At 34.9% G+C, this 12,335-nt stretch overlaps 1 protein-coding gene across 1 annotated transcript; it reads right to left on the bottom strand.

Annotated features, from left to right (window-relative positions):
• Positions 1–360: 360 nt before the first annotated feature.
• On the bottom strand, positions 361–10,521 carry LOC135206999 (F-box only protein 21-like). Its single transcript, XM_064238622.1, has 9 exons — positions 10,290–10,521; positions 9,660–9,908; positions 7,494–7,674; positions 6,735–6,917; positions 5,825–6,015; positions 5,116–5,391; positions 4,474–4,720; positions 3,639–3,745; positions 361–2,615 (listed from the first exon to the last, which is right to left on the bottom strand). The coding sequence occupies exons 1-9, from the start codon at positions 10,448–10,450 to the stop codon at positions 2,432–2,434; spliced, it is 1,779 nt and encodes a 592-aa protein (XP_064094692.1). The 5' UTR covers positions 10,451–10,521; the 3' UTR covers positions 361–2,431.
• Between the last annotated feature and the right edge of the window lie 1,814 nt (positions 10,522–12,335).

The raw sequence follows: 12,335 nt of genomic DNA, 5'->3' as shown, positions 1-12,335 counted from the left end.
TGTAAAAGAAAACTATTGTGCCAGCTTTGTCTGTCCCTCTGCCTTCAGATCTTGAAAATTACTGAGGCTGCAAATTGGTACATTGATCATCCACCCTCCAGTCATCAAACATACCAATTGCAACCATCTAGCCTCAGTAGTTTTTATGTTATTTAAGATTAAAGTTAGCCAAGGATCATGCATCTGGCAGCGCTTTCCAGAGGCGTGCGACACACCCTCACTCTACTGCATCTGGGGAGCAACGGAAGTACTACCGGTCGTAGCTGATAGTTTTATACAGCATTATACATTGTACAGAAAGTTCAATTATGCAGAAGAAACTTTGTTACATTTTTACTGTTTATATTATTGAGACTCAATTCTTCAGGCAGCCAGCAAGTTTGCCAAAGTATCTCTTTGGCAAAGACTTGTTCAGGGGTTCAAAGGGGAGATCACCTGGCATTACAATGATAAATGAGATAATGTGAGAAAGAAACTTATCCCTCATGGCTATCTCAATTTTCTTGAAGGACAAGGAGCAAATATGTATGGCTGAAAAGTCACAGGAGCCACCCTTATTAGAAAATGATGCCTGGTTACTTCACAAAATGCTTTTCATTTGGTGGATTGGTTTTAAAAAGGACATGAACAGTTTATGACAGAGATTATTAAAATAATATGTTAAATCTGAAGCTGAAGGAGTGTGATGAAACTTAAATGGGAGGTAAAAGTGGAAGACACTAGTAATTTGTAGCGACTCAGTGGCGTGATTGGTTTGGTCTTGGCCTGCCAGCTTGGTGGCTGTGAGTTCAATTCTCGGGCATTCCACTGAGGGGTTAGAGATGTGTATTTCTGGTGATAGAAGTTCACTCTCGACGTGGTTCGGAAGTCACGTAAAGCTGTTGGTCCCGTTGCTGAATAACCACTGGTTCCATGCAACGTAAAAACACCATACACACTAACAAACAAATAGTAATTCATTTTTTCTTCATAAAATGAGGAGACAGATGAAGAACAATTGGCATAAGAGAAATGAGGTATCAATTATACTGAGGATGAGAGAAAAACGGGAGCCAAGAAATTCTTTTAAATGTGTGGCAGACTAATTGTTAATAAAAAACATTGTTCTCTGGAAATATGTGAGATTAAAAATAAAATTATAGTGTGAAACTTCTGACAATGCAAAACATAATTTCATATAGAGTAAAGTATGGATTGTAGAAGTAATCAACACAATTATGTGTGGAACAGAAATAAATTTATGACTCGCACCAGGTTTGAAATTTATGACTCACATTTGGGTTTGAACCTGATGTGAGAAATAAATTTGCAGCACAGTATTAATAATAAGAAATGTTCAAACGAGACAGAAATTAACAATTTACAATAATGTACGTATGCATCTGTACAACATGTAGTGCTAAGTGCTCATTAGCCTGGACTGGGAACAATGACCTAGCATTTTGTATTTATTGTTTTTCATCATTTTATGAAGTGAAAATTATGGCAACAACAAAAAATAAAAACAAATTACTGGAAAGAGAGAGAGTGTGTTTACAGTACAGTTATGGGGGGAAGTTTTATTGCACAGTATAAGAATGCTGCTCTCTCTCTCTCTTTCTGCCTCTCTTTTCCCTGCCTAATACTTACAGTTGTGAATTGGAAATGCTGTAGGTTGCCTGACACTATTTTGATAATGTTTTTGCTTGGTTGTATCGCGTGCACATTTGAATTTTGTCTAAATTCTTTCCATTTTTTTTTCTCCATGTGTAACCATGCAAGAGTGAAACCATGTGGAACCCCTGTATACTGAAGGCCAACTGTATTTCCTCTAATAATTGTAAAAAATATGATCTGTAAAACTATTTCTAATAGCAACATATTATGTATGAAAAACTAGAATTAATTGAACATTACTGCAAATGCCTCAAAGGCATGGAAGTGCAGTTTCAAATACAGCAAGCTTATTTAAATTGGTACATAAAATTCCAAAGAATATAATTATGATTCCCTGCATCAGTCATATTCTTACAACTGCTGTACTTGTACAAGTTATGTAAATAAGGATTTTGCCCTTACAGAAATGTACTTTAGAATGACTTTTGTAACAGGCTTTCCTGTTCAGTTTCATAAGATTTCTGGAAAAAAAGAAGGATAAATACAGGATTTGTTCATTACATAATTGAATGCTCTGAAACTGGAATATGCATAAAAATTTTCATTAAAAACCTACAACTATTATCTATTCCATCAAACATTTCTGTATATATTTCACCTTAGATATGTACTGTACAAACGTATACTTATGTACAATAGAAGTAACAAAATATTAACAAGTAAGTTTTAGCAAAACTATTTTACAACATTGTACTTTTAACCTGAGAATTTTCAAAATATAAACAAGAAGAACAGCTAAAAGTACAATACAATATCCACTTCCGATCCCAGAATACTACAACCACCCTTGTGCTTTCAAAATATCGCTTCTTGCCAATTCATCGTCGGGATATTCCTCTTGAAGTTCGCTGTTGGGGATATAATGCTTGCCAGTAAATGTATGGAAATACTTCCCAACATCAACGTGGGTTATCGGCTCGGGCTCTGTGGCAATTTCTAAGTTTTCTTGTGCTGCATACCTATGAAAAACAAGTCATGTTGTCATTAAAGTGTTACAGTATTTTGCTTATTAAATGAAACCTGTTTTTATTGTTGGTATGAAAGTACGTATATGTTACAGTTAGGAAACAGACAAGACTTCCCTGATAATCCCTATAAGGGGTTAGTGCTGTCAGTGCACCTCACATGGTACACTGTTGGCATTACTTCAGGTTCTTTGCAGGGATATTTAGGACCCTAGCTGTAACCCCTTCCGCTTCGTTTGCTGTACCTCCATTCATAATCTGAAACTTTTTTCACATTTCCCTTTAAGCGCTTAATAACAATAGGTTCCAGCGCTTGGCCTTTGGCCTAAATTTGATATTCCTTGCCACCAATAATGGGTTTGTTTAAAGTGACTGTATCTAGGCTATACTATATTACTGCTGTGTTCTTATACCATATTGACTCCCCTATTATTATTTGAAAGCTTTAACAAACTTACAAGTAACAGCAAATGAGTATGTGCATTCCAAACATCCAATAACTATCAAAATTGACATGTGTATGTAACATGTAACATGCAAATTCCAAACTAGGTTGTTATGTTACATTATATGCTCTGTAACTTTTTAACATATATCAATGAAGATTTTATGAATAAAATACCATTGAGATTTAGTCTTCCCCTCACTATACAGTATTCCACAAACCTAATAGAATGGTCACACAGCTATGAATGTTGCTTTCAAATATCCCAGCAACAATGACATTAAATGTTAGGAATCATAAAAGTAAGTTCATTGGGTTACTGACCTCACAACCAAAAATAAGGACAATATGTATATCATAAGTACTGTATAATTTGGCATTTAATATCCTGTACAACATGAAACACCTTTCTCAGACCTTTTTAGGCTTTTTCATAGGGCTTTTCTAACCCCCATCAAGAAGAACAATGACAGAGTAGTTTGTAGGCTTGCTCCCCAAGTAAGTGAAAATCAACCCTGAATAGACTATGCTAGTGAAATAATAGTAATGAAGGCTGTTCATTGTCATCTCACCTGTGAGACCCATCGTAAACCAACACATTGTAAAAAGGTTGTTCTGTCTTGTACATAAGATTATTCACTCCCATCCTATGTACCCAATCACGTGGCATTCGACAAGTCTGTAAAATAAATGGAATTGATTAAGATATTCTCCAGTAATTGATCATGCAATCAGTTATACATATATTTAGGTTATATTAATTGGTAAAAATTACAGACTTCTATGCTATAAATTGAAATACCAGTTGCATAGCATAAAATTTAACTGCATGTCAACCCCACTTAGTGTAACATACTTAAAAACATCAGAAATTGCAAGAATAACTCATGTTAGACAATGTTACTCCAGCAAATGGCAACAATAAAATATTTCCCAAACAAAACCAAGAGGTGAAATACATTATGCCATGAGTTATCCAAATAAATCCCCTCCCTAGTGACATTTAATTACTGCACTGCTTCGAGGTAAACTCATTGGACTTGCTTAGTGATGGTTTGCTCATAAGTCTGAAATAACAGAAAGATTACAAAAAGCCTTTTACATAGCCAATAAAAAAAACAACTGTGCATGTGTGTGTTTACAGTGACAATATACAAATACTATAACAAGATACATATATGAATATTATAAAAGATAAATTAGACATAATTTTACTTGGTGGATATGAGAAGACGACAGAGATATCACTGTACTTACACAGTACGGTACATTACAAGTTAAAAAACTCAGGCAATGCTTTATGCCCGCCTCATACATGCTTCCCTTACTAGGAGAGTTGACTGCAAATAACAAGAAAAACTTTTTATAAGGCAATATATAAACAAAATACCATGAGTTACACTTCACCTTATCCCAGCCAAATATAACGCATGTATAGAGGTATCTCTTGTGTTTCATAACAAGCCCAGTTGCATAATTGATTTCTTTGCTTCTCTTCTTGACGGTAACACTCTTGGAGGTTTCATTCTGACTCTGCAGGATGCGCTCACAGTCAGTCAACATTTCTTCGAGGATATCAGACGGACCTTCCTTTAAAAGACGCTGGCATCCAGCTACGATCCGATCATAGTGGATCTCCAAAGTGTAATATATCCTGTAAAATGAAAAAATATCTTTCAAAGACCAGTACAATGAACTTAAGCATTAAACTCAATTTGTAATATAATATGGATACATATAATCTTTTATGTAAATTGTCCATTAGTTGATGAACCTGAAAGTCAGTACATGTAGTATTCTTCAAAAAATTTAAGCAAATGTTATGTTCTGTAAACAAAATCAATACCTTACAGTCTTAAGTCTTGGTTCAAAGTGGCTGACTGTATGCAGTACATACATACATGTGCTTAGTAAGATCATGCTACTGAAGAGATGCCAAAAATAAACTACTATCATTTTCATAGACAAACTATATATAACCCATAAAACTAGTGCCAAAACAGACACAAGAAAACATTGAAAGCATAGTAATAATATATGTGCACTAACCTCAATAACAGCTCTTGCACACCACGATCGTTTGGTGAAAGCAGACTCATGAGCTCTGTTGCTGAGCAGAAGAGCTCCATGTGATCTGATGCGTGAGCCTGCAGCTGTGCAACGTTCATGATGTTTCGAATCATTCTCTGAAATACTTGTACTGCTGTGCCTGAACTAAGAAGATCATGATCAGAATGCAGGCCAACTGGTACTTCTTGCACCAACTCTGGCCCCGTAAGTCGTCGACCTCTATTGAAGGCATCTATGTATTCGTAATTGTCCTCTCTGGAACAAAATCAGATTACTGTGCATTATTATGCTTTCAACCAAAGCAAAAGTAGAAATAATTTTGCTTCATAAAGAACAGGAGGCTAAAATTTAGAAAAGAGAAAATGAGGCATTACCTTTTTCACTTTGGGAAAGCATCATTCCACATGATTGGAAAATTCATTCAATTTAGATGGCCCATACCATTAAAGACCCATATATACTTCAACAATCTAGATTTTGTGAACAGATGGACACAAAAACATGGAACGTTACGATCAGCTTTAATAATGCTACTGAACCTTGTCTCTTCAAGAAGTGGAAATTATCCCTATCAACTCAAGTGTTATATCAGTTGGATGATATAGTAACAATTTCTATAAAACCAACAAGCAGATACTTACACAGTCCCAGGTGATAAAGGTACTTGAAAACAATCCCAAAGTCTTACCCAGGTATCCTCCACCTCATAACAAAATGAGATGGATAGTTGACTGGTTCCAAGAGGACACCAAGGCGGTGACAAACTGCTGTGTAAATTATGCTGAGAGTGATTGGGATCCCTTTCTTAGATGTCAGCACTTCATTGATGAGAGAATTCTTCAAGTTGTAATAATCGCCATTGTTCCCACAGAGTTTCACCTGAAGCCCAAAATGCATGTTAGAGAGAGAGAAACAAAATGAATCACCGATATTTTTTCCTGGTATGATATTCTTTGTTTTTCTCTGCTTATTACCCATAACTGAATATGCATGCATTTTTATTCTGCATTTTGTAGTTGTTCTGCTATATCTCATTATAAGCCATTAGTTTTAACATAACCTTTTCCTGTGACTGTGAAAAACCCCAGATCCTTCACTCCCAGTAAAATAAAATAAAAAAGATTTGGTGTTCTCAGTAGGCTGAAGCATGTCTATATGGTCTCATTTCCTGTATGCTGAATCTTCCCCAGAATTTAGACTTCTTCAAGGATTATCATCAACCCTTTGAGATTCTGAGGACCATAAATAATTCCATGTCATGCAGCATTGGGATGACATTTCGAATGTTGTGGATAGTTTATTATTAGTATAATCAGAACGGTAAACCCTATTTATAGGGAACAGGCCTACTGGGGCCACTGACTTGAAATTCAGGCTTCCAAAGAATGTGGCATTCATTTGAAAGACATTTGAGAAGATAACAGGAAATACAGAAAGAAGAGATCAGTCATTTGAAAAAGAGAGATAAATGATCAAATTAATAACTAAATAGATGAAAATTTTCATAAATTATTAGAAGTATTGCATCTTTGCTTGAACTTTTGAGACTACCCAACATTCAAGAGCTAATTCAGCTTCATTACTTTGGAATTTCATACCTGAGAAAACAACACGTTGTTCAGACACTTGAAGATCTGATGGCATCTCATCTGTGACCACTGTGACTCCTGCAGAGTATCATAGGGAGAGAGCAGTGGTTTCAACAAAGCAGGATGATCTGAATGCACAACACTCACTCTGGCACGACAATCTTCAGCAAGTTTATCTATTTGGCTGATCACCTGGAACAGAAATATGTAATAACCAATTATTCTTAACAAAACAGTAACAATATATTAGGGACCTCAAAATTAATAGTTAAAATCATAGTCATCTATTTCCTTTTACTTTAACACAAATGTTTCATGAGACATAAGACATAAGAGCGCTGCATAAAAACTACCATGTATGATCAAAGAGCAACTCATTCAGACTGTCAAGGATTGTGCATATATCAATGCCATCTTGCTGCCTGTCTAGAACAGATGCTATAAACATCAAGATAATAAATAATATAATAATTATTTTTTAAAAACTCATAGCTTTTACTATCACTTGTTACATACGGTAATGGAAAGATAAGGTTTTTTTCCAAAATATAAAGTAAGAACTTAGGAAGCAGCTCCCTTGAGCCAGAAACTTTCACAGCCTCCAATTCATATTTTCAGATGCCTCACATTCAACTGAGGAATATTCTCTGTGAATCAAATGTCAACTGGAACATTCTGGGAGAAACTACTTATTCCAAAATAAAAGTAACACCACATAACTTAGCTATCCGTATGTCTGTGAATAAAATTGCGAAATACTATACTTACCTCCTTTGTACTTATGTCAGTGTGTGGCTGGAACCACCTGGCAACTAAGATCGCCCCAATTTCCAGTGGCTGTTCATTTGGAGGTCGAGCCATGAAGATTTCCCAATCCTGCTTACAAACATTCTGATGGACATGACAGATCACCTTCAGGGCATAGTACTTTTCTGTCATGTTCTCATACCTACAATGACAGATACATATAGCTATAAAAGCTGTCTAAAATTAATTTCATTACCTACTGTCCCCATGAAAAAATCTCATAGATGCAATATTTTATAAATGCATATATCTTTTATTTGTTTCAGTGGGTCAAAGTAATTCAGAATCAATTTCAAGGCAATTAGTAATTATCTTGCAAGAGAGGCAGACCAACAGATGGAGAGGGTAGTCGCTCTAGCTCCCTTACTGTTCACTCATTGGTTAAATCTTGCAATGCAGGAGGATCATTTACAAAGTCAATCAGCAAGACAGGAAGAAAGGAACTACATGAAGAACAATGGTTTGTATCTAGAAAACAAATTAATACTAAAGTGAAAAGCCACTACTTTGAACCATGGAAATCTATTCATGAGCCCCCTTGTTGTGAATAATGATCACTTAAACTTTCTTCCTCTTCTTATTTTGCATATCTTGATATACAAGGTATAAATCAACTCATAACTGAACTGTAGTCTCAGGAATGACACTACAAATAGTCTGACTAGAATCACAGAACTCTAATGAGGTCTAAAATGGGAAAGGTCAGATACTCAGTATGGCAAGTACAGTGCTGTAACTCCATGAAACCATACAGGGTCACTGTATAATAATAGTGAGACCTCTTAGGTCAATGGTAACTTAAAATCAGCATTAAATAGAACTGTTCGCACAGGACTAATACCTACCCATGGGGCCTATTATATTTTTCAGTGAAAAAATAAAACCTCAGAATAGAATTTCCATTCTCTCCTGACTCCTGAGACCTTAATGATATGGAAACATTTGAGAGAAGGTTATGAAAGATATGGTCATAAGCAAAATCCATGCCATGTAAGAGCTTTAAATGTTAATCTGTTACAAATTTATGGACAGTGTACATCAATTGTTTGGCAAGGAAAACCTCTGCAAAAATTGCATAAAAATGAAAAACTTACCAAGTTTGACATGTCAAAACAGCAAACATTCCTGAATCAGTCTCGAATATTGTGTACAGGTTTTTAAATTGATAACACAGAAAGCTTAAAAATATCACTCAATGCCTTCACAGAAACAGTGTACGTGCATAAAATGTATAATATAAATTTATATTAAGGGAAAATGTGTAAATTTGTACATTAGTACATAAAATGTAACATACAAATTTATATTAAGGAAAAATTAGGTCTAACTGCAGAAATAAAAAAAATTAAAGTTTTTGCTTCCTTCCTGTGTATCATAGAGTAATAGTACCATATAAGTAACATATGAGGACTGTCTATTGTAAGAGCAAAAGACCTTTGTTCAGTTATAAATGACATTCACACACAGTTACCCCCCTTTTCACAGCACCAGTTGACTGACTAACAGGTAACACCCTTCGCCAGTTTGGTCTAGGTTGTACATTGCGAGATTGTTCACGTGTATTAATGGACTCCTCTGTTGGCTCTGACGGATGCCTTAAAGAAATTACAACTGATAAAATACAGTACTTCTATTAAATGTTTCAAGTATAGTAACCATCCATGATCTCAAAAATCAATTGTACAGCAATTTTTGTTTCCGTGATACAAACCATTAATTAAAAATGTACCATCATATTTGATAGCATATAAGATCTAAGGGTACAAAAGGCACCACCTCTCCAACTTCAGCAATGAATGTTGAGAAAAAGATATTCTACAGCATAGCAGCAACAAAAAACTTTCAGCCTATGATAAATAGGCTGCCCTAGCATAAAGCTACTATACTTGATGTGACTGATAATGCACAAAGCAAGAGAGAGAGAAACCAATCAACAGTGAGCTCCCTTGCTGGTGGCTTACATTGGCAAAGTTACTATAACTCAAAAATAAGCTCTAATATGGTTTCTGCCTGAATTTTTAAAGTTGGCTGCTACAAACAAAGATATTGATCTTAAAAATATCCTCAATACCCTACATAAATATACTACCTAACTTAATTTTAACTGCATTATGGAATATCACTTACTGTGGTCCCTTTTCTATAATTTTTCTCAGAGCTGAATTTACGTAAAGCAGGGCATATCTGGAGGAGGAAACTAAGCTGTCTATATTTGCATAGACCCGTGATGTCAGGTGAAGATAATGGTACAAATGATGACTGAGTCCAGACACAAACTCCTGGACCTTCCTCTCAAGGGTGACAATTTGACGGACCTCCTCCTGCCAGCTGACTGTGGCTGCATCGTAATGAATCTGGTCCCATAATTTTGGCCAACTGAAAGAGGTAAAAATATAAATATCTAGAACTGAAAGAGGTAAAAAATAAATATTTACCTAGATAAGATTTAGTATTTGCCTCTCTATCAGGTATATATAGTTTTAGCTACTTCTGGTGAGGAAGTAAAAGCAATGGAGAGGTAGATGAGGTTCACAGAAAAAAAATATTAGGTACTAGGCTATACCTACCTACTAGGTATAGGCTAGTACCTACCTAGTATTTTTAGGTTCCATACCTTATACACAAATCTCTTATTTTATTTATCAAAAATAAGGTTCAAAAGTATTTTATCTCTAGGTTCCATATACACAAATCTCTTATTTTATTTATTATTAATAAAAATGAAAACGAACAAAAAAATCCTTTGCTGAAACATACCCGTTCTTTAACTTCAGTCGCCATAAGCAGGGAGTCGCCACAAAATCCCTCAGCCTGGAGCAAGTCGCCGCGACTCTCGCCAGATCATAGACAGTAATCCCAGGACATGATAATATTTGCAACAATACTTCATGGGGTAAATCGCACAAAGGATTTTCCATTATATCTACTTGTCAGTCTCCTACGTTCCTTTGTCGTGGGTAGTGGTAGTAATAGGTGGGTTTCATCTTTGAAACGGCTCCCCGTTTTTCTCAATTTAATTCGTCTTTCCTTGTTTGTTTTCAACGTAGTTCATTGTCTTCGTAATACACCATACTCACATTATTATATATTCCTCCCTATTTTCTCTTTCGATAGGTCTACAAATAGAAGGATGATAACTATAAGTTCCTTTTTATTTTCTCCTTCGAGTTTATTTTTTTTAAGTTCATTGTCTCTGAGCAACCATATCTATTTTTGTTATAGACTTATTCCTATCTTCATTTTCTTCTTTCGATAGCTCAGGCGAAAAGAGGATGTTAGTCGTCAATTCCTCTTTATTTTCATGATATAGCTGCTGCAAGAATCTAGGGGGCTAGTTTTTTTTTTTTTTTTTTTTTTTTTTTTTTTTTTTTTTTTTTTTTTTTTTTTTTTTTTTTTTTTTTTTGGCAGCGTTCCTTATGTCCTTAGCTGCAACTCCTTTCATTCCTTTGGTCTTTCTTCCATCTTTCTTTCCTTCCTCTCCTTACAATTGTTTCAACGTTATTCTCACTTGAACATGGTACATTTTCTTGTAGCTCTAGGTACAACTCTGATATCCTACCATGTGTTTATTTTGGTGAAGATTTTCTGGGTTCTTAGACGCCAGACCTTGTAGTCATGAACTATTATGACTCGTGAATCAATATGAAATGGTTTTCGGATATTTCTAATACTCAAGGCAGTCCCTTTAAACCTACTTTTTTTCACGTTAGTTTGGATAACTTGACGTCAATACTCTCTCTGCCATTAGCGTATAGGCTTCCATGCATCTTGTGTTTTAAAAGTCAGACCAGCCTCATTTTTAAAAGACTTTAATAAGCATCTTTGATAGTCTATTAACAATCGCCTATAAAAAAAATCTCATAAAAACGTGCAAAATGTCCGATATTCATTTGGAGTTTTTCTCTCGCTATCTATTCAGAAAACCATATAGTACGTGTGTGTGGCCGAGCGAATCTGTAAAGAAAATCTAGGCTATTGTTTGTCCCCAAGATATTTTTAATAATTAAACAAAGAACCATTATTGACGGCTTAAATTCACATTTAAAAAATTACTTGCGTTCGAAAGTCGTGATGTCTTCACTCGGGCAGCCGGGCTCAGGTAAAACAAAGATTTTTGTTCTAACAACGCAATAGTATATGATCTGCATCTGGATGAATCATTCATACCAAGGTCAAATGAAAATAACTACCATTATTCCTGGCGCTACAGTAATGATGACACGAAAGGCAAAAGGTATTGCGTGCAACGGGACGTCATTATACAGAAGTGGCGTGATAAGTTAATCTTAATTTGCATATATGGATTAGCAGGAAGACGATGCGGTGCCGAATAAGTTACAATTTTCATTAGGTTGAACTAACTTCTTCTTTTGTGTTTTAGAGTGGAAATCACTTCTTCGAATTGAATATTGAATTATTGTTTGCATAAAGCAATTATTAAGTTATTTCTTAATAAAAAAAATCTACAAAATGAATTAATGGTGGAATATTGACAGCACTGTTGTAAACAAACAGGAAATTACTATTTGTATAAAGCAAATTAGTAAATTTTTTTTATAACGTACAGAATAAATGTGTTGTAGAATATTCTCAGCACTGTAAAAATATTTTATCCATCTTCAAGATAATGCTATTCCTTTTTATTAGAACCTATGTATAATAAATTCTAGGAGGCATATTCAGAATGTGTAGAATCAAAGATATTTTTTATTAGAATCTACGGATTAAAATTAATGTTCTGTAGAATATACACAACACTCCAGAACAATTTAAGTTTTTTTTATCAGCGTATGAGGAAAATGA

Source organism: Macrobrachium nipponense, chromosome 31, assembly GCF_015104395.2.
Source record: "Macrobrachium nipponense isolate FS-2020 chromosome 31, ASM1510439v2, whole genome shotgun sequence".
Lineage (NCBI taxonomy): Eukaryota > Metazoa > Arthropoda > Malacostraca > Decapoda > Palaemonidae > Macrobrachium > Macrobrachium nipponense.
The sequence above is the reverse complement of the archived record's forward strand: the minus strand, read 5'-3'. Positions and strand labels throughout refer to the sequence as shown.

Bases quoted from the DNA above. Each gene is read 5' to 3' on its own strand.
- LOC135206999 (XM_064238622.1), bottom strand. From the start codon at position 10,450: ATGGAAAATCCTTTGTGCGATTTACCCCATGAAGTATTGTTGCAAATA. The intron at 4,721-5,115 runs GTTAGTGCACAT...TTCATTTTACAG, and splicing joins GTGCAAGAGCTGTTATTGAG to GATATATTACACTTTGGAGA. The intron at 3,746-4,473 runs GTGAAGTGTAAC...TTTATTTTACAG, and splicing joins TTATATTTGGCTGGGATAAG to ACTTGTCGAATGCCACGTGA.